Source organism: Dendropsophus ebraccatus, chromosome 5 (assembly GCF_027789765.1).
Source record: "Dendropsophus ebraccatus isolate aDenEbr1 chromosome 5, aDenEbr1.pat, whole genome shotgun sequence".
In the NCBI taxonomy this organism is placed as follows: domain Eukaryota; kingdom Metazoa; phylum Chordata; class Amphibia; order Anura; family Hylidae; genus Dendropsophus; species Dendropsophus ebraccatus.
Window position 1 is genome coordinate 107,916,418 of NC_091458.1, and position 22,176 is coordinate 107,938,593.

The 22,176-nt window shown below is 41.0% G+C and overlaps 2 protein-coding genes across 8 annotated transcripts in view; one reads left to right on the top strand and one right to left on the bottom strand.

The window, feature by feature from the left end:
* The window catches only part of RPL31 (ribosomal protein L31), a 384,238-nt gene that overhangs the window by 283,161 nt on the left and 78,901 nt on the right, over positions 1-22,176 (top strand). The gene's annotated exons all lie outside the window — the stretch shown is intronic.
* Positions 1-22,176, bottom strand: part of IL1R1 (interleukin 1 receptor type 1) — a 41,350-nt gene that overhangs the window by 19,015 nt on the left and 159 nt on the right. The window contains exons 2-6 of one of the 7 annotated variants that reach the window (XM_069970956.1): positions 18,959-19,069; positions 17,501-17,595; positions 14,317-14,457; positions 9,552-9,612; positions 2,852-2,930 (exon numbers count right to left, since the gene is read on the bottom strand). In XM_069970956.1, the coding sequence (XP_069827057.1) occupies positions 2,852-2,921 (70 nt within the window). In that variant the 5' untranslated portion in view covers positions 2,922-2,930; positions 9,552-9,612; positions 14,317-14,457; positions 17,501-17,595; positions 18,959-19,069. Of the gene's footprint in view, positions 1-2,851; positions 2,931-9,534; positions 9,613-14,316; positions 14,458-17,500; positions 17,596-18,958; positions 19,070-22,176 lie in introns of all 7 variants that reach the window. The other 6 variants (XM_069970953.1, XM_069970955.1, XM_069970954.1 and 3 more) reach the window with 6 other exon arrangements.

Here is a 22,176-nt window from a genome sequence, read left to right on the forward strand (position 1 = left end):
TAGTTGATTTGCCAGCTGTGCCAAAGTTTTGGTTTCAATTTATATATTTATAGTTCTAAGATCTAGAGAGACAGTGAAAGAAGGGACAGAACAGTATTTGCTTTATAATGTGTTACGCACGACTGGAAAGAATAAAAATGGAAGTCCAGCTGTGGCAGGAAATGGTCAGCACAATTGGAATGTACAGCCCTGTATACAACTGGCCACAACTAAAAGCAGAAATATGTTGTGTATACCAAAGAAAAACATATCTAATATGTCCGAGATAAAACATGAGTCTATGTGAATCACCATCTTAACTGTAAAACATCTGTTAACATATTCTTACTAACCACAAATTACCTACAAGCATGGAATATAAACGCTAAAATATGAATATTAACTATTTTGAGCTGACCATAAATAACAAATGCATGAAGTGAACGCCTTACTACTCAGCACTACATATTTATTGTGGGACTTACAAGCTATCAGAACTCATTGAGGGACCCAATTGGTCACCACAACACACACCACTATGGGACTGACAGAGTCTCAGTGCTATCTTCAACTGCTCCACAGGAGTTGAATTATATGTATGTTTTATAGGGTACATCTTTTCACAGGAACATTTATTAGCATATTATAAGCCCATTAATTGATTGTAGGATTTGAATAGGGCTGCAGTGCACATGCTCAACTACCACTGTATTCAAGCCATTTATTGGGGATCCCAGTATTCAGTGGATGGGTAATAATTTGTTATAATAGTATTTTCCTGCGTATAATGCTACTTTTTAACCCAGGAAATCAGGGGTCGTCTTATAGGGCGGGTGCTGAAAAATTGTAGAACTGAACTGGACAATCTATGGTCGCCACATACAGTAAGGGAGCTCGAAAATGGCCGCATCCCGGCCGTATGCTGCAACTGTATGAAGGGCAGAGAAAGGCGTCCGGGGTATGAAAAAAGAGATACAGTAGAGTGGCGCTGTGCCCAGAAAAACACACCTCAATCACCCGTCTGGTTTCCCTTGTATCTTACTGTACCTCCTTCTCTGCCTCTCAGATCTCACTGATGTTTGATGTTTTTTATTAATTTGGTGTGTTTTGGAAGAGGGGTAGTCTTATACGGGAGAATATCCCAAACTCTCTATTTTAACTGGAAAAGTTGGTTGCATTTTGCATCTACACCTTGGCCACAAAATAGGGTTAAATCCACAAGGTCAGTCGGAGTTTCAAAAACTGTATACCCCTTGACGACAAAAAATAATGTACCCAGATAGAAATGTTAGATTGCAGCCAAATTCGACACGAGGTTATGTCTCAGGCAGATACGTCAATGATTACTGGTGTAGTTTGGTTAGACACTGGGTTTTGCCAAAAGAGGGCTTCAAAGTGCTTACCTCGCTGTCCTAAAAAAGGCTCTCAGAGGCTACTTTTGGGTAGTGCACTGTACCTCTTGGTGGTAGATTGACATTTTGCCCAGTTAACAAACCTTGTGAGGGGGTGCATCATTGGACCGAAAGAAGAAGGAGGTCATTCAATAAAATACCTGCTATCTAGGCTGTTTTGACCAAGCTGTTAGGAAGTGTTGGGAACTGTGAGGGCATGCACACACATTGAGCAGGCTTCAGACGGAGCCAGACAGTCAATGTCAGCTTTCGTTCGCTGTGGTGTCATAAACGAGAAACTTGAACTGCTGTTAACTAAAACCCTATTGTCTTTGGAGATGATTTAAGGTTCTGTTTGAGATATTGCAATGGTCGGGCACACGTATGAAGGCCTTGTGATATGAAATGACACACTGCCCCAACTGCTGTGATGATCTGGGGCTCTATCACATATAACAGTCAGTCACTCCTAGTAGTGATACAAGGAACACTAACAGTTCATCAATATGTTTAGGATATCCTGCTTCCCCAAGCAATGATTTACAGGCCAAACTGCAACATCTATAGGCAAATGTGCCACAGGATGCCGTCCCAAAGCTGTACACATCATTGCCCAACCATATCTCATCTTGCTTCCAGGATAGACAGTACTCAACAGGGTACTAGAGCCTTCCTTTAATTGTACAGTTTTTCCTAGTAAAAGTATCCTGTCATTCTTAAGCTATGTTCACACTACGTATATTTTCGCAAAACTACGACCGTTGTTGCCGATTGCAACAATGGCCATGATTAATAAGAATATATACGTTACATTACCGTCTATGGAATTCTGGCCAGAGTGTATACACTCCAGCTGGGATACCTAGCGGCGCCGCAAAAAACTGATATGTAAATTTTCTGTGGCCACTATTCATTGAATAGTGGCCGCAGAAAACCCTGTCAGTGCACACTATGGAGCGAGCAGCTCCGGCCGCACGCTCCATGGTGTGCAGTGGGGAGTTCTGATGCGGGTGCGCACGGATGCGGCATCAGAACTCTGCGGCACTTTTTCTGCACTGTTTGTACTCAAGCTTATGACATAAAATGACATTACAAGGGTTCTAAAAAGCTGACTCCTACTTGCTTTCTTTTTGACATTTCACTTTAGTAAAATGACTCATCCAGCCACATAAAAAGTGAACTCTTTATATGACTTTTTATAAATATTTTTTTATGTAGTATATACTTGCATCTATATGAATTTAACAGAGCTTAATTCGTCTCTTGACTATTAGGACCTACTGTACATCATTTCGGTGTCAACTGAGTTAAGGTGACAGTAATAATACACACACAATACTGTGATACAATAATGAGTTGTTCCAAATGATATACTTGGCTTTGCTGCATCTTGCGAACACAGCTCTACTACATCTTTATGTTGGAAAACAAAATACAGTTTAATCTCTTATTTTCAACTATAACTGTTACATTGCACTTACCTGCTTTACCTACGGCCGCACACATGAAAGTCAGAATGTAAAGTGTGAATATAAGCAGGTAACCCGACATTATATGGACCTGTAGAAAAATATAAAAGAATTCCGCAGCTATAACAATGGTACATACTATAATTTAATATATAGGACATAATGTAACAGCCATTGAATACATATGATATAAAAGTAGTAGTCATTTTTATTTAAAGCATTACTGTCATTTCCCAAAACTTTTGACCAAGCTGGGGTCTCCCTGCTTAGACTCCCACCAATTGCTAAATATAGCCGAGAGAAGTGTGCTTGCTCCATTGTAAATGGTAGCCTATGGAAGTGGAATCCAAAGTCTGATCAAAAAAAAAATATATATATATATATATATATATATATATATATATATATATATATATGAATATATATATTTTAGTGACATTAATTCTCTTAAGGATTAAAGAATCCCTCCACCTACAGCACAATCAAAAACAAAAAACAGGCAGAGCGCCTGATTGGGTAGTACGCTCGTGACCACAGTAAGGCAATAATGTGACCCCAATTGGAGGCTCACCTGACCAGGATCAGGTAGCCACAACCACTTCAGCACATATATGTTAGTAGAGCGAAGTATAGATACCAGCTGCAGCTCCACAGTAGTACTGTACAACCATACATGGGGGATGTCAGGACAATCCAAACTTCAAAAGTACATTAACCATAAGCACAGACTTTGTATCAAAAGGGTAGATTAATTTAATGGTCATATTAATAATCATCCCCTTTGATTCCCCTTTGTTACAGTTGATGTGCTTTTGAAGTTTGGATCCACCTGTAGAGAATCTCATGTGGACTCCTTTAAATTGAATATGTAATCTTTATTCTTTACGGCAGGCAGTTGGGTAATAAAAACCTTGCAATGCTAGGTGATATTTATACATGTAGTGCTATATATATATATATATATATATATATATATATATATATATATATATATATACCACAGGGGGGAAAAGATGATGTTACCACTCTCTTACCATTTTCTCAGTCCCATCTCCCTTATGGGATTCTTTTTTAAAAATGTTCAGTTGTGAGAATAGAAAATGTATGTTTTGCAAAGAATGGCAATGCTGACTGTCCACATGAAGACATATGAAGAGGCATTCATTGTAACAGATGGATGTCTCAGCAGAATAAAATGATAAAACGCAAAGCAGATATAGGATTCAATTTGCTATGATTTCTAAATTACCTGCCAGAAATCTACAAGCTTCTTTGCATCATTCTGGATGCTTTTTGTCACAAGGTACGGAATATCCTTTCAGTCTAGCATGATTTTAAACAATCACTTCTATAATTAATCTGCATTGTTCTCATAACCTTGTGGGGGGCAACTGCCATTTAAAGTAATGAATAGATATTTAAAGCAATTTAAAGTAACACAACCACCACCACCAAAGGAAACAGTGGCTGATGCATGGTGCTCTAATTCTATGTTGGACGAGGGAATCAAAATGATGTAGAAATTAATGCCACCAATGATGTTGGAGACGCCAAGGAGAGCGCTATGCATCAACGACTGTTGTCTTTGGTGGTAGTGGTGATACAGTGTACAGGGCAGGTGTGTCTAGTGAATACAGAACTGCCCTACACCTTGTGAATGGTACAGTGACAAGCCCATAGTAATGGAATAACATCATTACTCCAGTCATTGTGCCTCTGCATGAACAACACAGGCCTAATATTATCTTTATGGACAACAATGCTCAAGCTCATCGAGGTCGAATCATTAGGGAATGGCTGCTGGAGATCGAGGGACCTCAAATGGACCTAAATTCCATAGAAAACATATAAGAACAGCTGAGTTGCTGCGTAGAGGCTTGTAACTCTGTACCCAAGAACCTTAGTGATCTGAGGGACGCCCCTCAAGAAGACTGGGAAGCCAAGTCAACTTGTATGATGTCATTGTCAAGCTGTAATTGATGCTCAAGGATATTGAGACATTGACATTTTTTTTTTTTTTTGGGAGGGGGCTCTTGTTTCAATAAAATTTATAAGTCACTATTGCTTCTATTTAAAGGACAACTCCCACGGGACCCCCCCCCCCAAAAAAAAAAAAAAACAGACACCATACTTACCATCCCTCCGGTGATGATCGCCACTCGATTCGCCCACCGTCCGCCTCTGACTTCCGGGTCCTGGGGATGGAAAAGGCTGCCAGTGCGCTTGCGCACCGGCAGCCTTTTCATTGGCTGGAGCGCATCACATGGCTTCCAGCAACCTCAGCCAATCAGGGCTGAACAAGCTGGAATCCATGTGATGCGCTCCAGCCAATGAAAAGACTGCTGGTTTGCATGTGCATCAGCAGCCTTTTCCGTCCCATTCACTCTCTACAAAGACGCCCAGAAGGAAGAAGACCCGGACCGCCCCCGACTCTGACGTCGTCATCACCAGATGCCGCCTGGGAGAAGAGGACCGTGACGATCGTAATAGGTAATGTATACATTCTTTAACTTCCGGGGGGGGGGGGGGGGGTCGGGGGTCCGAAAGTGGGGGAAGGGGGCCAGACCGGGTATTTAACCACATTACAAAGTTATATAACTTTGTAATGTGTGTTAAATAAGCTAAAAAAAAAATTTGTGGGAGTTGTCCTTTAAACGCCCCAACTTTCATAGTATCACTGTAGTGTGAACTATTTACATTTTCTAAAAAATTATTTCGCAAGCCTAATATCCTTAAATATAGCTTTTTGTGAGTAGTGTATAAGCCTTAGGCTGATTTTTAATGAATTAATACACCAGCCAGGTTATGTTCTGACAATAAAAGGCTCTTCAAAGTGCCTACATGTCCAAATGATTGCCAAACTGAATGGACAGATGCTATAAGGTAAACAGTAACAGCAGAAATTGGAGGGGGGGGATGCAATTCCGCCAATTTTGGGGGGGTTCCATGTTTACGTAATGCACTTATGGTAAAACTGACATTTTATCCTTATTCTATAGGTTGGTCTGAATACAGCAATGTGCATGTTTACATAGCTTTTCTAATGTTTTACCAGTAAAATTTATTTTTTGCAAATAGGTATATTTAAAATGGCCCTATTGTGACTTATATAAGTGTTTTATTTTATCACCTACGGGGCTGTATGGGGCGTAATTTTTTGTGTCACAATCTGTAGTTTTTATTAGTATCCCATTTGTGTAGTTGGGATGTATTGATCACTTTTTAATTTTTTTCATTAATAAAATGTAATAAAAAAATCTATAATCCTGGCATTTTCTACCGCTTTTTGTTCACGTCATTCATCGTACGGGAATAATATTGTATTTTAATGGATTGGACGATTATGCATGCTACAGTATATAATATGTTTATTTAGTTTATTGTTTTTATGTGTATTATTTATAAAATGGGAAGGGGGGATTTCAACTTTTATTGGGGGAGGGGCTATGGTGTGTTTTTAAAAACATTTTATCATTTTCTTTACACTTTTAAAGTCCCCTTAGGGGACTTTTACATTGATGCATTTGATTCCATGCACTGATCACTGCTATGCAATAGCATAGCAGGGATCAGTGTTATTGATGATCTTCTGATATCAGAAGAGTGAAGAACTGATTGCACGGAGGAAGGTAAGAGACCTCCGTCAGTCAGGCCATGCGATCAGGACCCCGCAGACATGCTCCTGCCACTTACACTTAAGCAATCACGGTGTTTAAGGGGTTAATGGCAGGCAGACGCGTGAGCTCGCTTCACAGAGCGCCCCTCCCGGCAGGGCGTACATTTACATGGGGGTTAATAGTGGGACAACCCTTTTATTACTAACTCTATAACAAAAAAAGCCTGAGACAATGTTGTGTGGGCTAGTGTCAGTCAGGTAGTCAGGGTGACTAAACCATGTAAGCAAAAAATATTTTATTCAAATGTACGTTTGTTTCAGAATTACAAGACGGCAAAAGGGAAAACTTCCTTCAAAATTTTTTCAGTCTAGCATGTAATACAGAAACCATGATGAGTCACCTTAACCACAACATTTTAATATAGGTTACCTACTAGAGGGTTTTATTAAAAAAAAAAAAAAACATAAAAATGTCAGGGCTGGGATAAACAAACAACAGAGGGACGTGAGCCCTGCGCTTACGTCAACCTCTGTCCCTGCCTATTGCCCCACCCACGCTAGACCGTGGGGCGACAACCACGAAGACTGCATATACACTGACTAGGGTGCAGGGGATGGGAGACAAGAGACAGACAGACAAACACAGAAGAATTCAGGCCGAATCAAAAACCAGGAAAGAACGTCAGGACAAAATCAGAAAGCTAAGAAAGATAAAAAAAACAAGCGAAAGTCAAAACCAACCGGTAGCAAGGTACAAAGGGGTCAGGCAAAGAGATGGTCAGAACACAGAGCAAGGTCAGAACTGCAGAGATCAAATCACCACCCTAGCTAGTGCAGGGATAACAAACACTGGCAGCCAGCAGCCAATTAGCAGAGCTTAAATGCAGGCTGGAGCCCCACCCCCACAGGTGAGAGCAGGAGAACTCCAGAGAACAATTAACCCTGGTGTGACCAGGTCAGTACAACATGGCAATGAATAAATGCTCACGTTCTCCGGCGTGCAGCTAATGGTTCAGAACGCGAGCGAGCACCCACATAACTTGCAGTGTCAGAGACAGGACCGATGGTACGGACGCTCTGACCGCCAGTCCTGACAAAAAACTTCTCTGTATCATCCACTATAAATATATAGTAGTCTGCTACATACTGCTCTGAGCCTTTACTTGGACAAAATGCTGACTTATGCTACGTTTACATGGAGCGATAATTCGCCCGATCGTACGATTAACGATTTCGAAGTAACGATCAGCGTTTAGATGGAACGATATATCATACAGGAAATTTGTTTTGCGATCGTTTGGCGATCGCTTAAGTCTATCTCACACATAGGTAAAATCAGTGAACGACTGTTTACACGGAACGATCTGCGAATTTTTTGCGAACGATCAACGACGATTTATTAACATGTTCAAAGATCAAAATGAACGATTTTTAGCTAATCACTTGATCGTTCGCTGCGTTTACACAGAACAATTATCGCTCAATGCGATCGTTATGACGAAAATTCGCCTGATCGTTCCGTGTAAACGTAGCATTACTTGTGACTACATTTGGGCAATTTTCTAATGTATACTATGTTTTTTTTGCAAGACTCAAGCGCTTATATAATAGGAAGGAGGTTATATTGTGCCCTAGAAATACTCCATTCACAGACGAGGCTGAGTTCAGAATTCTGCTGCTTTTTTGTTACCAGAATGTATAGTGCTGTTAAAGCTCAAATAACAATTGTTAGACAGTACGGAGCTGTCAGTACGGGCAGGAATATCAGCCAAGAGTAGATAAATGGCAAATGTAGTCCAAGTAGCCACCACTAAAATACTGAAGGCAGCTTTTAATATGAACAGCGAAAAAGATGTCAGAAAAACACCAAGTATGTTAAAGCGTAACTGTCATTTCAGGGTCATTTTTCTGAAAACATTAAATATCAACAGTGCAAGCGATTTTAAGAAACCCTGTAATAGGTTTTATGTACTAAAAGAGTTTCCTTCTGTACTGAAAAAGCAATCTCCCAGCCTCCCCCCTCACATCAGATGAAGCAGGATTTCTGTCTCCATTATGTGGCTATGGAGAGGGGAGGGGCTGTTAGGAGTGACTGAGCACGGAGGAGTCCTGCACAGCACAACACCCTGCAATCTTCTCTCAGTAAGTTCATAGATAAGCACTGACCTTTCTGACACCTGAATTTAGCGTTTTAGGTGCCCAGAGAGTCTACAAACAGCTGACCTTCATGTCACCTCTTCCTGCTTCCTCATCTCCCTCAGCCCCTCCCCCCTTCATAGGCTTACAATGGAGAGCAGAACCCGTCTTCACTGGCTTCTCTGTAATGAAGACGTGTTTGCCTGATAATGCACAGATAAGAAGTCAGGGGGGGAGGCTGGGAGATTGCTTCTTGAGTACAGAAGGAGGCTTTTTTGGCTGATGAAACCTATTACAGAGTTTCTTAAAATCGCTTATACTACTGATTTCTGCAATAAAAAAAAACATGACAGTTACACTTTAAGGGCGGGTTCACACTACGGAATTCTTGCGGACAATGTCACTTCTTTTAGCGGATCGCGGAATACGCCGGCCCATAGAATGGTGTCTATGGAGCCGGCGGAAAAGCGCGTACCCGTGCGGGCGGACAGCTGACGGAATTCCACGGGCATTGTCCACGAGAATTCCGTAGTTTGAACCCGCCCTTAGGCTGCGTTCACACTACGTATATTTCAGTCAGTATTGCAACCAAAACCAGGAGTGGATTAAAAACACAGAAAGTCTCTGTTCACACAATGTAGAAATTGAGTGGATGGCCGCCATATAACAGTAAATAACTGCCATTATTTCAATATAACAGCCGTTGTTCTAAAATAACAGCAAATATTTGCCATTAAATGGCGGCCATCCACTCAATTTCAACATTGTGTGAACAGATCCTTTCTGTGTTTTTAATCCACTCCTGGTTTTGGTTGCAATACTGACTGAAATATACATATACTGACTGAAATATACGTAGTGTGAATGCAGCCTTAAGCTATGTGGATTACAATATGAAAAGTAAAAACAAATAAAGACACTTTAAATGTAGTTGTAGCCTAACCTTGTAATTGGACTCACCCAGGTAAAAGACTCTTTAATAGCTCTTCATTTGCAGCCTCTCAGAAGTAAAATTCCATACCTGTAAAACAGTTACTTTCCTGTCATTTAAAATACTAAAGAAAGGGATTCCCCCAATGTCTACATCGCGTATACTAATGAAAGTGATACTGGAACATTAGAAAAATCCCACAGAAATAGATTCAGCAATAACTCATCTACATATAAATAAATTAAAGAATAAGATCTCTTCATCATTTAGGGAATAACTTCTGTCTGCCATTTATCACAAGTTTCTAACGTTAGAGCCCAGACACCCCACCAATAGGGAAAATAAAGCACAGTAGCAGTGGTAAAAAAAGTAACACACATCTTCAAAATAATAATACTAAAAAAGGAAAAACAGTGATGCCTTGGATTATGAGCATAATTCGTTCCGGGACCGTGCTTGTAATCCAAATCCACTCTTATACCAAAGCAAAACTTCCCATAAGTAATCATAGAAATGCAGACAATTGGTTCCACACCCCAAAAATGATTATTTATTATTCTGAATAACATGTAAAACTAATGAAACAAACATTCGGATGGGAAGCACAAGGGCTGACAGAGACTGCTGGGAGAATGGAGGAGTGAGCAGAACAGATGTGGGCACATACATGCAGCACTCTCTGTCCGGGGAGAGAGGGGTTACAGCTATGAAGAGATTACCTCCACAGTCCTGTCCCCCGATGCAAGCCCCAGCCTGAAGTGGATCTGCTATGATTTGGAAGGTGAGGGAGACTATTCGCTCATTTATTATTAATTATTATTATTATTATTATTATTATTATTATTATTATTATTATTATATTTTATTATTATTTTAGCTATAACTGCTTTAAGACAAACTGAAGACAGGTACCCTTTAATACTGTCTGCTTGGGTGAAAGGTCACCTGGGTGGAGCATGTCTTTCAAAACAATTGACCCATATCCCATGTGCTTCTGAGTACAAGTTGGTAATATCGAGTCCCCTAGACTGACGATGCATGATGCATGATGCATGAGAGTTTATCTCCTTGCTTCATTGCCTTGTCCCAGAGAAAAAGTGCAGATCAAACAAGGTACGTACAAGTATAACAGCAGTAGATATGGACATCAATGTATAAGTCACCATTTATCGGGTAACGCTCTGCAGCAATGATTTGGCTGTAAAACACATTCATTTTTGGATGTATTTATCACTGAGCATATCATACACTACTGCCAGCAGCAATAATTACTAATCGTCTGATTCTAATCCTGTTTCCCAAAACTGTCACTTTAATCGTGTACATTCCAGGAAATGTGAACCTTTTTTTCCACAGCAGTAATCTGCATAGAATGTCAAATTATAAAAGAAAAAAAAAACAAAAACAATATCTACAGTTTTAGGCTGGATTCACACGCTGTAACTGTGCGGCTGTATTTTTTATGCGGCTGTAAATGTGCGGGTGAAACTCCGGCCGTGGGAAAAAATAGACATGCGGCTCAAAACATACGGTCATTTACTTGGAAATCTGGTTCAACTAAAAATAACAAATAAAATGTTAAAGTGATGGAAACACCTCTGGATGCATCTGGGAAAGCAGGGAACACAGTTTACATGAATCGCTATTACCGGGGTTTGCGATCCTCTGCACTATAGCCGATGTCTCTCATGGTTAATATATTGAATTAATAAAACACATTTTCTGTCTAATAAAGTCCCTTTTATTGTTCAATAATTAAATGTAAACGATTCCATCATTTTGCAATTAAATATACTGTTAAAATAAATATATATAAATAAATGTATATTTATATATATATTTATTTTTTGACAGTATATTTAATTGCACAATGATGGATTCGTTAGAATTAAATTATTGACCAACGAAACTGAATTTATTTAAACGAAAATGTGTTTTCTTAATTAAATATTAATTAGTACAGGAAACTCCATAAGCCGGTAATTCATATGCCGGCAATAGAGCTTTCTGTACTAATCATCACTTAACTTTAATGAAAACATCAAATGTTTCTTCTAATTATGTTATCACAATAGCATTATTAGAAGAAACATTTAGAATTATATGTGCGCTCAGCTGATTGGCTGTTCGGCTGAGCGCACATATAATAAGCCGGTCCGCAGCACAGTGACTTCATTGTGCTGCGGACCAGCGAAGAGGACGCATCGGGGTGAGTATAGAGCTCTCCCCACCCCCTCCCCAGCACTGCACCCCTCCCAGCAAGGAAGGGGGGTCACTTAACCCCTTCCTTGCTGGGATGGGTGCAGTCTGACATCAGTCTGGCCCCCAGGGGGTTAAGGGGGATGCAATACATCCTCCCTTAACCCCTTGGGGGCCAGACTGTAAGCAGCGATCTGTAAAGATGCTGCATACTGTAAGGTGCACAACACCGCTCACAATGATGGGTGTTGTGCTCCTGTTTGTGTGTTTTTGTGTGTTTCTCCCTTTTTGTTTTTCAGATATCGGTATCCTGGGGATTACGTCGGATTCCATGGACTACGTCGATGACCAGCGTTTTTTTAATGTTTTTTTTAATAAAATGGTCAATGAGGGGTGTGGGGGTGTTTTTATTTGAATAAAAAAATTTGTAAACTTGTGTCTTGTCTTTATTTCTTTACTTTATAGACTTAGTAGTGGAAGCCGTCTAATAGACGGAATCCATTACTAAGTCGGGGCCTAGTGTTAGCCGGTATAAAATGGCTAACACTAACCCCCTATTATTACCCCAGTACCCAATGCCACCAGGGGTACTGGGAAGAGCCGGGTGCCAGTGGTCCTGGAGCGTCAAAATTGGCGCTCCTGGACCGGGCGGCAGCAGGCTGGTAAGATTTAGGCTGGGGAGGGCCTAAACCAATGGCTCTTCCCACCCTGGTGTTACCAGGCTGCTGTCGTTTGGTTTTTAACCCGGCTGGTTATAAAAATAGGGGGGACCCTATGCGTTTTTTTTTTTTAAATAAATAAATAATTAAAAAAAAACGCATAGGGTCCCCCCTATTTTTATAACCAGCCGGGTTAAAAACCAAACGACAGCAGCCTGGTAACACCAGGGTGGGAAGAGCCATTGGTTTAGGCCCTCCCCAGCCTAACTCTTACCAGCCTGCTGCCGCCCGGTCCAGGAGCGCCAATTTTGACGCTCCAGGACCACTGGCACCCGGCTCTTCCCAGTACCCCTGGTGGCATTGGGTACTGGGGTAATAATAGGGGGTTAGTGTTAGCCATTTTATACCGGCTAACACTAGGCCCCGACTTAGTAATGGATTCCGTCTATTAGACGGCTTCCACTACTAAGTCTATAAAGTAAAGAAATAAAGACAAGACACAAGTTTACAAATTTTTTATTCAAATAAAAACACCCCCACACCCCTCATTGACCATTTTATTAAAAAAAAACATTAAAAAAACGCTGGTCATCGACGTAGTCCATGGAATCCGACGTAATCCCCAGGATACCGATATCTGAAAAACAAAAAGGGAGAAACACACAAAAACACACAAACAGGAGCACAACACCCATCATTGTGAGCGGTGTTGTGCACCTTACAGTATGCAGCATCTTTACAGATCGCTGCTTACAGTCTGGCCCCCAAGGGGTTAAGGGAGGATGTATTGCATCCCCCTTAACCCCCTGGGGGCCAGACTGATGTCAGACTGCACCCATCCCAGCAAGGAAGGGGTTAACTGACCCCCCCCTTCCTTGCTGGGAGGGGTGCAGTGCTGGGGAGGGGGTGGGGAGAGCTCTATACTCACCCCGATGTGTCCTCTTCGCTGGTCCGCAGCACAATGAAGTCACTGTCATAACATAATTAGAAGAAACATTTGATGTTTTCATTAAAGTAAAGTGATGATTAGTACAGAATGCTCTATTGCCGGCATATGAATTAACGGCTTATAGAGCTTCCTGTACTAATTAATATTTAATTAAAAAAACACATTTTCGTTGAAATAAATACAGTTTCGTTGGTCAATAATTTATTTCTAACGAATCCATCATTGTGCAATTCAATATACTGTCAAAAAATAAATATATAGATAAATATACATTTATTTATATATCTATTTTTTTTAACAGTATATTTAATTGCACAATGATGGATTCGTTAGAAATAAATTATTGATCAACGAAAGTGTCTTGATTACAAAGAAAATGTGTTTGATTAATTTAATATATTAACTATTAGAGGCATCGGCATTCGGCATCATTGCCGGTTATTTTTGAAGTACTCCGTACGGACCGCCTGTCAATCCACGGCCGCATATTCAGCCGCAAACAATGGTCTTGTTCATTTTTTACGGGTCCGTTTACGATAGGGCCGTAGATTCATACATAGTGTGCACTGTGCAGCCGTATATCGTATACTTCCAAGCATACACACGAACCACCAAAAATACCGCCGCACAATTACAGCCGCAAATACAGCCGCACTCTTACAACGTGTGAATCGAGCCTTAAAAGAGGGTACTCCAGCAACCCCCCCCCCCCCTCTTTAAAGTGACTGTACCACAAGGCCCAGGCTGAAGCACTGGAGTCGGGCCGACCCACCCTTAGTGGGAGGAAACCCTAGCCCCTCTATAATAGGGTTCCATTGATTCTAATGGAGTCACGTCATGGAGGGGCTGGAGTTTCTTTCCACTGGAGGTGGGTCGGCCCATCTCCAGTGCTTCTGCCTGGGCCTGGTGGTACAGTCACTTTAAATCATTTGGTGTCAGAAATTTGTAAATTTCTTCTATTAAAAAAAATCTCAATTATTTCAGTACTTATCCGCTGCTGTATGTCTTGCAGGAAGTGGTGTATTCTTTCCAGTTTGACACAGTGCTCTCTGCTGCCACCTCTGTCCATGTCAGGAACTGTCCAGAACAGTGGAACATCCCCATAGAAAACCTCTCCTGCTCTTCAGACTGGAAAGAATAAATGTATTTTAGGGCTATCCCTTTAGTTATTGAGCCCCTGTCCATAGTATACAGCCATGTATCATTCTTTCCATTTCAGAGGGTGAGACTAGATCTGGCCTGTTTGCCAGCAGTAGTCACAATACTTACGCTTCCTTTTCCCTACTTCTATGGTCAATCACATCAAAGCACCAACTCCTCGGCTATGCCATGAGATAGAGATGAAGAAAGTGCACTGGACTGAATAGCCTGACACTGTGCTGGGGGATAGTTTACACAGTATATAACTATAAGATGGCATGTGAGATGGGCTATTGATGCATTGACTTTGTCAGGTGTTATGTGAGCACTAAGGAAAACAGCAACAATATTGAAGAAAGCAAGGGACTATATCACAAAAGCAGCTCAGGTATAAGCAGTGCACTGCTGCTGATGGTGATATTAACAAGTTATCCAAGGGACAGTAGCCCAGGACTTTATGGGTGGTCACAGATAAGAGGGAAGCATTGATATACCTTTCAGGCACAGCATTGATCCTCAGGAGAAAGCAAACACGCTCAGCCTGCACTCACAGTCCAGGCTCTCTCCTGCACATAATACTATCTAAGCTCCAACACTCCTTGCTGTGTCCTGTGAAACAGCAAAGTAGGGCAGTTTGTAGGGAAGTGAGACACCTAGTGGCCAAGGCTTTACTCCTTTCTTCAGGGATAAGGTTTTTTTTTTTCTTTTTTTTAAGAGATTTAAAATGTCACAGATCACACAGTTGATGGAAGGATGGAAGAAATTCTGATGGAAGGAAGTGAAATGAAACTACAGTGACCATGTAAATATGCTGAGGGTCAGCTAGTCTCATGCCCGTGTAGTCTCCGCAGACCCAGTAACAGTGAACAACATGAACAAAATCTAGTGCAAAGGGAACATGCAGCAGTTGCCCATTGCAACATCAGCGTTTTTCTCATTGAATCAGTCAAGGCAAAAAGTAGAAATTTCTCAACGTATCTGCTAGTGAAACCTTTTTTAAAGACAACTCTCCCTATATCTTTGGATACATACAAGTAATGATAATTTTTTTTCCACCATAAGCTAGACTTTATCATATTTGTCAGGAGCCCTACAGAACGTTCATCAAGTTTCAGCACCACCGAGTGAAAAACTTTAGCCATCTTCTGCTCGCTGGACAACACCTTTAAGGGGGTCACGGTGCATTATAACTAATTGAGTTGGCACAATGTATATTATATAAATTGAGGGGGGGTATAGTGTGTATTATAATTTATTTCCATTTGTAGCAGTATCATATTCAGAGGTTGCAGTGTTGGACAGTATTATATTCTGAGGCCACAGGGGGTTCCACTAAAAGTAGCCATATACCTTCAATAACTGACAGCTGTCAGTTTTCTCTCCAGTTCGCCACTGCTTGAGCGTTCCTGTGTTCTCTATGAGAAGGGGTAAGCCGCAGTGAGAAAACGCTCACCGCAGCTTATCTCTCCAGAAACAAACAGGTCGGGTAGTGATTTTCCATCACACCTGACCCCTATCTTCACCAACATCATCTGCCAACTGCGAGTAGCAGTAGTAGGGGACCTTAAAAAAAAGAGGGGTCATTACCAATGATGGTAGATGTGTCAGGAAAAGTTTAACTTGACTGTAAAAATGTGGTTGTTCTAATTATTGTCTTCAAACCATGTTACTTATGTGCAGGGACGTAAGAAGAAACTATACTGTCAGCTGCTCTGGCTGTGGCTTATCTCTCCTAGAACAAAGGGGATTTTACCATCACGCCTGACTCCTATCACCACCAACATCATCTATCGGTGGGCGTTCAGGACAGTATCATACGCCTGATGCCCAAACCTGCCGTGAGCAGTGATTATAGCCGACGAAAGTACAGTATAAGGTGTAAGGACACCTTAAGAAAAGATTGTCTGGGCTAAAGATGTCTGGGCGACAAACTGTGCAGAGACAAGATGTAGATGGAAGAAAAGGAACAACTGCAGAGAAGATGTCACCTGTGAGTCACTGATAACATTGTGTAAAAGTTAACTGACTGTTTGGCCCAGGTGCACGATAACTACGAACTAACTATGCCTTTGGGTACAGACGGACAATTTCGAACAATAATTTTGATATTGTGTGGGTGCGTCATAACAGATTTCACCACAACTAATTGATCTGAAATACGCATATTTGTTCACCTACTTTGTTTGTTTTATGGATTAAGATGAGAAGTTACATCTAGGGCATACTGTATGGAAAGGGATTATGTTATCTCTATTGCCAAAGTGTAAGCACAGCTTCCTGCTCTGGGGCACTCCTCACAATTGTGAAAGTCAATGGACAGCTGCTCAATGTGCATACTGTCTGTCTTGACCCTGATTCATTTTGAATATTTGAGCATTGGAACCCAAATAGTTGAGTTTTAGGTTTCCTATTTGCAGCATTGCAAAACAACTGTATAAAAAATCAACATAAACCTAAATGTAATGTAATCAATATTTTTTAAGAAAAATCTTTGGACAAAAACGGACCGTTTTGATTTTAGGCAAGTTGATAAATCTGGGCCACTGTGTGTGAGTCCAACCTCATTCTGGGGGGACTCAAACAAAGGGGACACCTAAACCCGACACTCCGCTTTAGAGATTGCTAAATGAGCTGTTAGCCCTCCCCTGCTTTTGTTCTAGATCATGCCTTTCTCTTTAGTGTTAAAGGGGTCTTCTAAATTGGCATTTTTAATTAAAAATCTGCTCAGTTTATGAGAAAACCTGAACATGTTAAAAACACAACGATCAGGATAGCAGCGATATGCTGCATCACTCTGTGCAATAGGAACTACGGCAGCAGACTGCCGCTATCATTCGGGCAGCCCCCTGCAGCTTTCCACAGCCTCCCTGCTCCTACCCACTTGCTGCCAGCACATGTAATAGCACCAGCAGTGAGCGGGGAACAAGGAGCAAGCGAGCATTGACCTGACAGGTCGGCGCCCGTTTGCTCCTCTGCATCGCCCCGTGTAATAGGGGCTTTAGAGAACAGCAGGGGGAGCAGCGGCACTTACCAAATCCTATCAAATGTTGCAGGTTGTGACACAACAATCTCAGGAGATCATAGGTTTCTCAGGTGGGTTTCTGCACTCAGGACATCTCAAGCCTTCTTTTAATAAAGTAGAAATAAATTTAGATATTTAATTTCTGCAGCTTTTTTTCTTTGTTACATTTACTGCAACACATTTCTGTATGCACCACCTTGTATGTGCAATGTTTTTTTGCACTGCATTCCTCTTATTTACACAGATTATATGTCAATAGTGCCAATATTAGTGCATTTTTCTGGAAATTGTTTTAAGATTCCTGTTTGTTTGTTTTTCCCTAGGCTAAGCAAATTTTAGAATTTTTAATATTTATATACAAATGATCAATAGATTTTATTTACATTTATATTTAAATTCACAATGAATATGACCACCTCTCTGTTCAGTACCGATTTGGAAGCTGTGGCCTGTGGGTACCCCCCCCCCCTCCCCAGGTTTATAGGAGGGCCCTTGACCTGTAATACATATTTCATTTTCACCTGTGCCTCTCCAGCTGTTGCAAAACTACAATTCCCAATCATGCCTGGAGAACCAAGGCCAAGGATTTGGCTATCCAGGTATGATGGGAATTGTCGTTTTCAGCTAGGGGTCTGAAGGTTCCCCATCTGTGCCATAAAACAAAAGGCCAATAGCCCAATCTCTCCAACATGGTAAAATATGACAATAAAACAGGTATAAATCTTATTTTGAATAAATACCAAACAAAAAGAGAAGGTCCAACAGCACCTTGGAGATACTCCGGTTATGGCCACGAGTATAGATGCAGGATGCACGCAGGTAGGCCATCAGGGTACACTGAAAATGCTACGTTTCAACCTATTGGTCTTTATCAAACATGATTGATAAAGACCAATAGGTCGAAACTTTGCATTTTCGCTGTACCCTGATGTGTGAATAGACACATTTGCTTCTACCTTGGATGCTGTGGGAATCCTTTTCTTCTAATGTCATAGACACATGTCAAAAGTTTTGATCTGTCCGGGTATGAGTGTTTAGACCCGTACCTATCAGGAGACTGTGCAGGGAGAGGAAGGCACTGCAACGCATCCTCTCCCCAATCTCTGTAAGAAAAAAAAGAGTTGAGCTCCATATACTTACATTATGAGCTGACTCTCTAGCTCATTCTCATGATCAGTACGGGTCTGAACACTCAGACCTGGACCAATCAAAATTTTTAACATATCTCTATGACACATCAAATTTTTTTTACAAATGACAGCTACACTTTAGTCCATGATAAAACAGCTCTTTAAGCACTCAATGTGAAAACAAAATTGTAAAAAAATGACTACAACAGATGCACAAATTGTCATTTTTTTATAGACTTGCAAAAAGCCACATTAGAAAAGTCTTAATCATGAATCTTTGACAAAAGAAAGACCATAATAGAAGAAGATGCAATGAAATACCAAAATAAACACCAACCTGTTAATGGCCCATGACTTGACAGCACTCACGGCTCCAAGAAGTAGAACCCTTTATTTACCTATACAGTAATGTCCCGTCCATCCTATCGGAGCTTTTCTCTCAGTTGAGCTGAAACATCAAAATGAGGAGTGAATAAATATTCTTAAAGCGTAACTGTCATGTTTTTTTTTATTGCAGAAATCAGTAGTATAAGCGATTTTAAGAAACTCTGTAATAGGTTTCATCAGCCAAAAAAGCCTCCTTTTGTACTCAAGAAGCAATCTCCCAGCCTCCCCCCTGACTTCTTATCTGTGCATTATCAGGCAAACACGTCTTCATTACAGAGAAGCCAGTGAAGACGGGTTCTTCTATCTCCATTCTATCCTTATGGAGGGGGGAGGGGCCGAGGGAGATGAGGGAGCAGGAAGAGGTGACATGAAGGTCAGCTGTCTGTAGACTCTCTGGGCACCTAAAACGCAGGATTCAGGCTTCAGAAAGGTCAGTGCTTATCTATGAACTTACTGAGAGAAGATTGCAAGATGTTGTGCTGTGCAGAAATCCTCCGTGCTCAGTCACTCCTAACAGCCCCTCCCCTCTCCATAGCCACATAATGGAGACAGAAATCCTGCTTCATTTGATGTGAGGGGGGAGGCTGGGAGATTGCTTTTTCAGTCCAGAAGGAAACTCTTTTGGTTTATAAAACCTATTACAAAGTTTCTTAAAATCGCTTGTACTGTTGATATTTAATGTTTTCAGAAAAATGACCCTGAAATGACAGTTACGCTTTAAAGCCTGTAAACACGAAGGCTGCTTATTTTATTACTTTCCATGACACACCTGAAGTTTTTTGGCAGATCTGTGAGGCTGCTTTCAACTGGGTTTTCACACTGCTGTTTCCTTTCTTGAGGTAAGTTAACGGAAATTAAATATACCATCTATGATGTGTGCAGAAAGTCCTGACTTGTCTCTAAATTATACTTATTTTTTAGTGTCTTATAACCTCTGAGTTTATGTTCATATGAATCACAATTTACAGCTTGTGGGGAGGATATGGTGCCTTTCACAGGGTAGGACAGTTGCTTTCTATGGGGGTTAATACTAGAGTGTTGTATTACACTGGAAGGGATATACTTCATATTGAGTAATGATCTTAAAGGGGTTATCCAGCATTAGAAAACTTTTCATTTATAGCTGCAGTTATAAAGAAAATAACTAGCCTATGCTTACCTCTCCGAGAGATGATACTGAGTTCAGAGAGGTGATACTGTTGGGGATAGATAATAGGCTGGGTTCACACACAGTATATTTCAGGCTGTATTTGGTCCTCATGTCAGGTCCTCATAGCAACCAAAACCAGGAGTGGATTAAAAACACAGAAAGGATCTGTTCACACAATGTTGAAATTGAGTGGATGGCCGCCATATAAAGGTAAATAAATGCCATTATTTCAATGTAACAGCCGTTGTTTTAAAATAACAGCAAATATTTGCCATTAAATGACGGCCATCCAGTTAATTACAACATTGTGTGAACAGAGCCTGTGTATTCAATTCACTCCTGGTTTTAGTTGCTATGAGGACCTGACATGAGGACCAAATACTGCCTGAAATATACTGAGTGTGAACCCAGCCATACAATAGAAATTAGATTATACTGGTAAAGAGGAGAGGGACAAAACTATGACACAGTGGGTGGGAAATTAAACTGTCTACAGTTTACCCCTCCCCTATCCAAAGGGAAAACATAAACTTTGGCTGTGCCAAATGTTCATGTGTAAGGGATAGCTGGAATAGCCTCCTCATACATATGAGAGAGAGAGAGAGATGATATTTGGTCAAAAGGTTATTGACACTTTTAGAGGAGAGATAATATTTTGGGATACCTTAAAGAGGGTGTAAAAATTACACTGGGGGTTTAGATGAAATCTTTGGGGGAGTTGAAGGCATGATACCCAGAAAATGATTTCTGGGGCTGAGGTTACAGACAGACCGGGGTGACACTACATCTTGGAAATGTGAGAACTGACACCTTTAGGGTCATCCGCCAGCCTCTTCCACCATCAGATTGTCAGGTGTATGGGCTGCACATTTTAGAAAGCTCTGTTCAGATGCAGAACAAGTATGGAATGCTGGGAGATGGGAGCTTGGAATTTAGAAGAACTATGACTGCAGCCCTATAGGCCATGCAGTAATTTTGGTTGGTAAGTTAAAAAAAATTCAGCTTAATGACTCTAATTCTGTAAAAACTGTAAAATTAAATAGCAAACTATGACAGTAAAATAGGTGTAAGACCTGGCAGTATTTTGAATCTGATAATGTACTACATTAAAGCGAATGTACCATCAGTACATTTGCTTTAAATTTTGCACATGAATAGAACGGCGGTGGTCTATTATCGAGCATTGGCCCGGGCTGAAGCACTGGGGGTGGGCCGCCCCGCCCCCAGGGGAGGAAACCCCCAACTCTCAATGATGCAGCTCTATTGATTCTAATGGAACCGCGTCATAGAGGGGTCTGGGGTTTCTCCCATTGGGGGCGGGCGGCTCGCCTCCAGTGCTTCAGCCTGGGCCAATGCTCGGTAATAGACTGACACCGTGTACGGGAACTGGCCACGGTTAAAAAAAAAAAAAGTCTATAGAAAGTCTATAGAAAATGTCTGTCTGTGCACACATTTCTCCATAGACTTTAAGGTGGCACATTAAATTCCAAATACGTCCGTACACCTATTTTGCTATTATATTTTGCTTTAATTTTACTGTGTGTGAACATGACCATATAGTGTATAATGATGCTGCCTCCTCTTGTCATCACAAAATTGTTGATATTGTCCTGATGCTCCCATCTGTAGTGGATGGTGATAGGCTAAAATCCCCACCTGTGTATTGGTTACTTTTGAACAAATGTAACACAATTCTAGCCAGGAGCCGTTTTCCAGTAGTCACATTTTCTAACTATCTGGCTTGTACGTACACATATAGATCAATGTACCAGGCATACAGTATATTAGGCGCTAACTGTGAAGCTACAGGCTTTTATCACAAAATGACGTCCGTTTATTGATAATGATGGCTACAAATAATGATATGATGGCCTGTTCCCAAAGTGGGAACATAGGCTCAAAGTGTAAGTGTGAAAAGATAAGTTCTGTGCTCCCTAAACCTGTACCAATAGTCTCCCAGTCACAGTCAGTACCAGCATTGCACAAGCACACACTCACTCAATAGTGACATGACACAT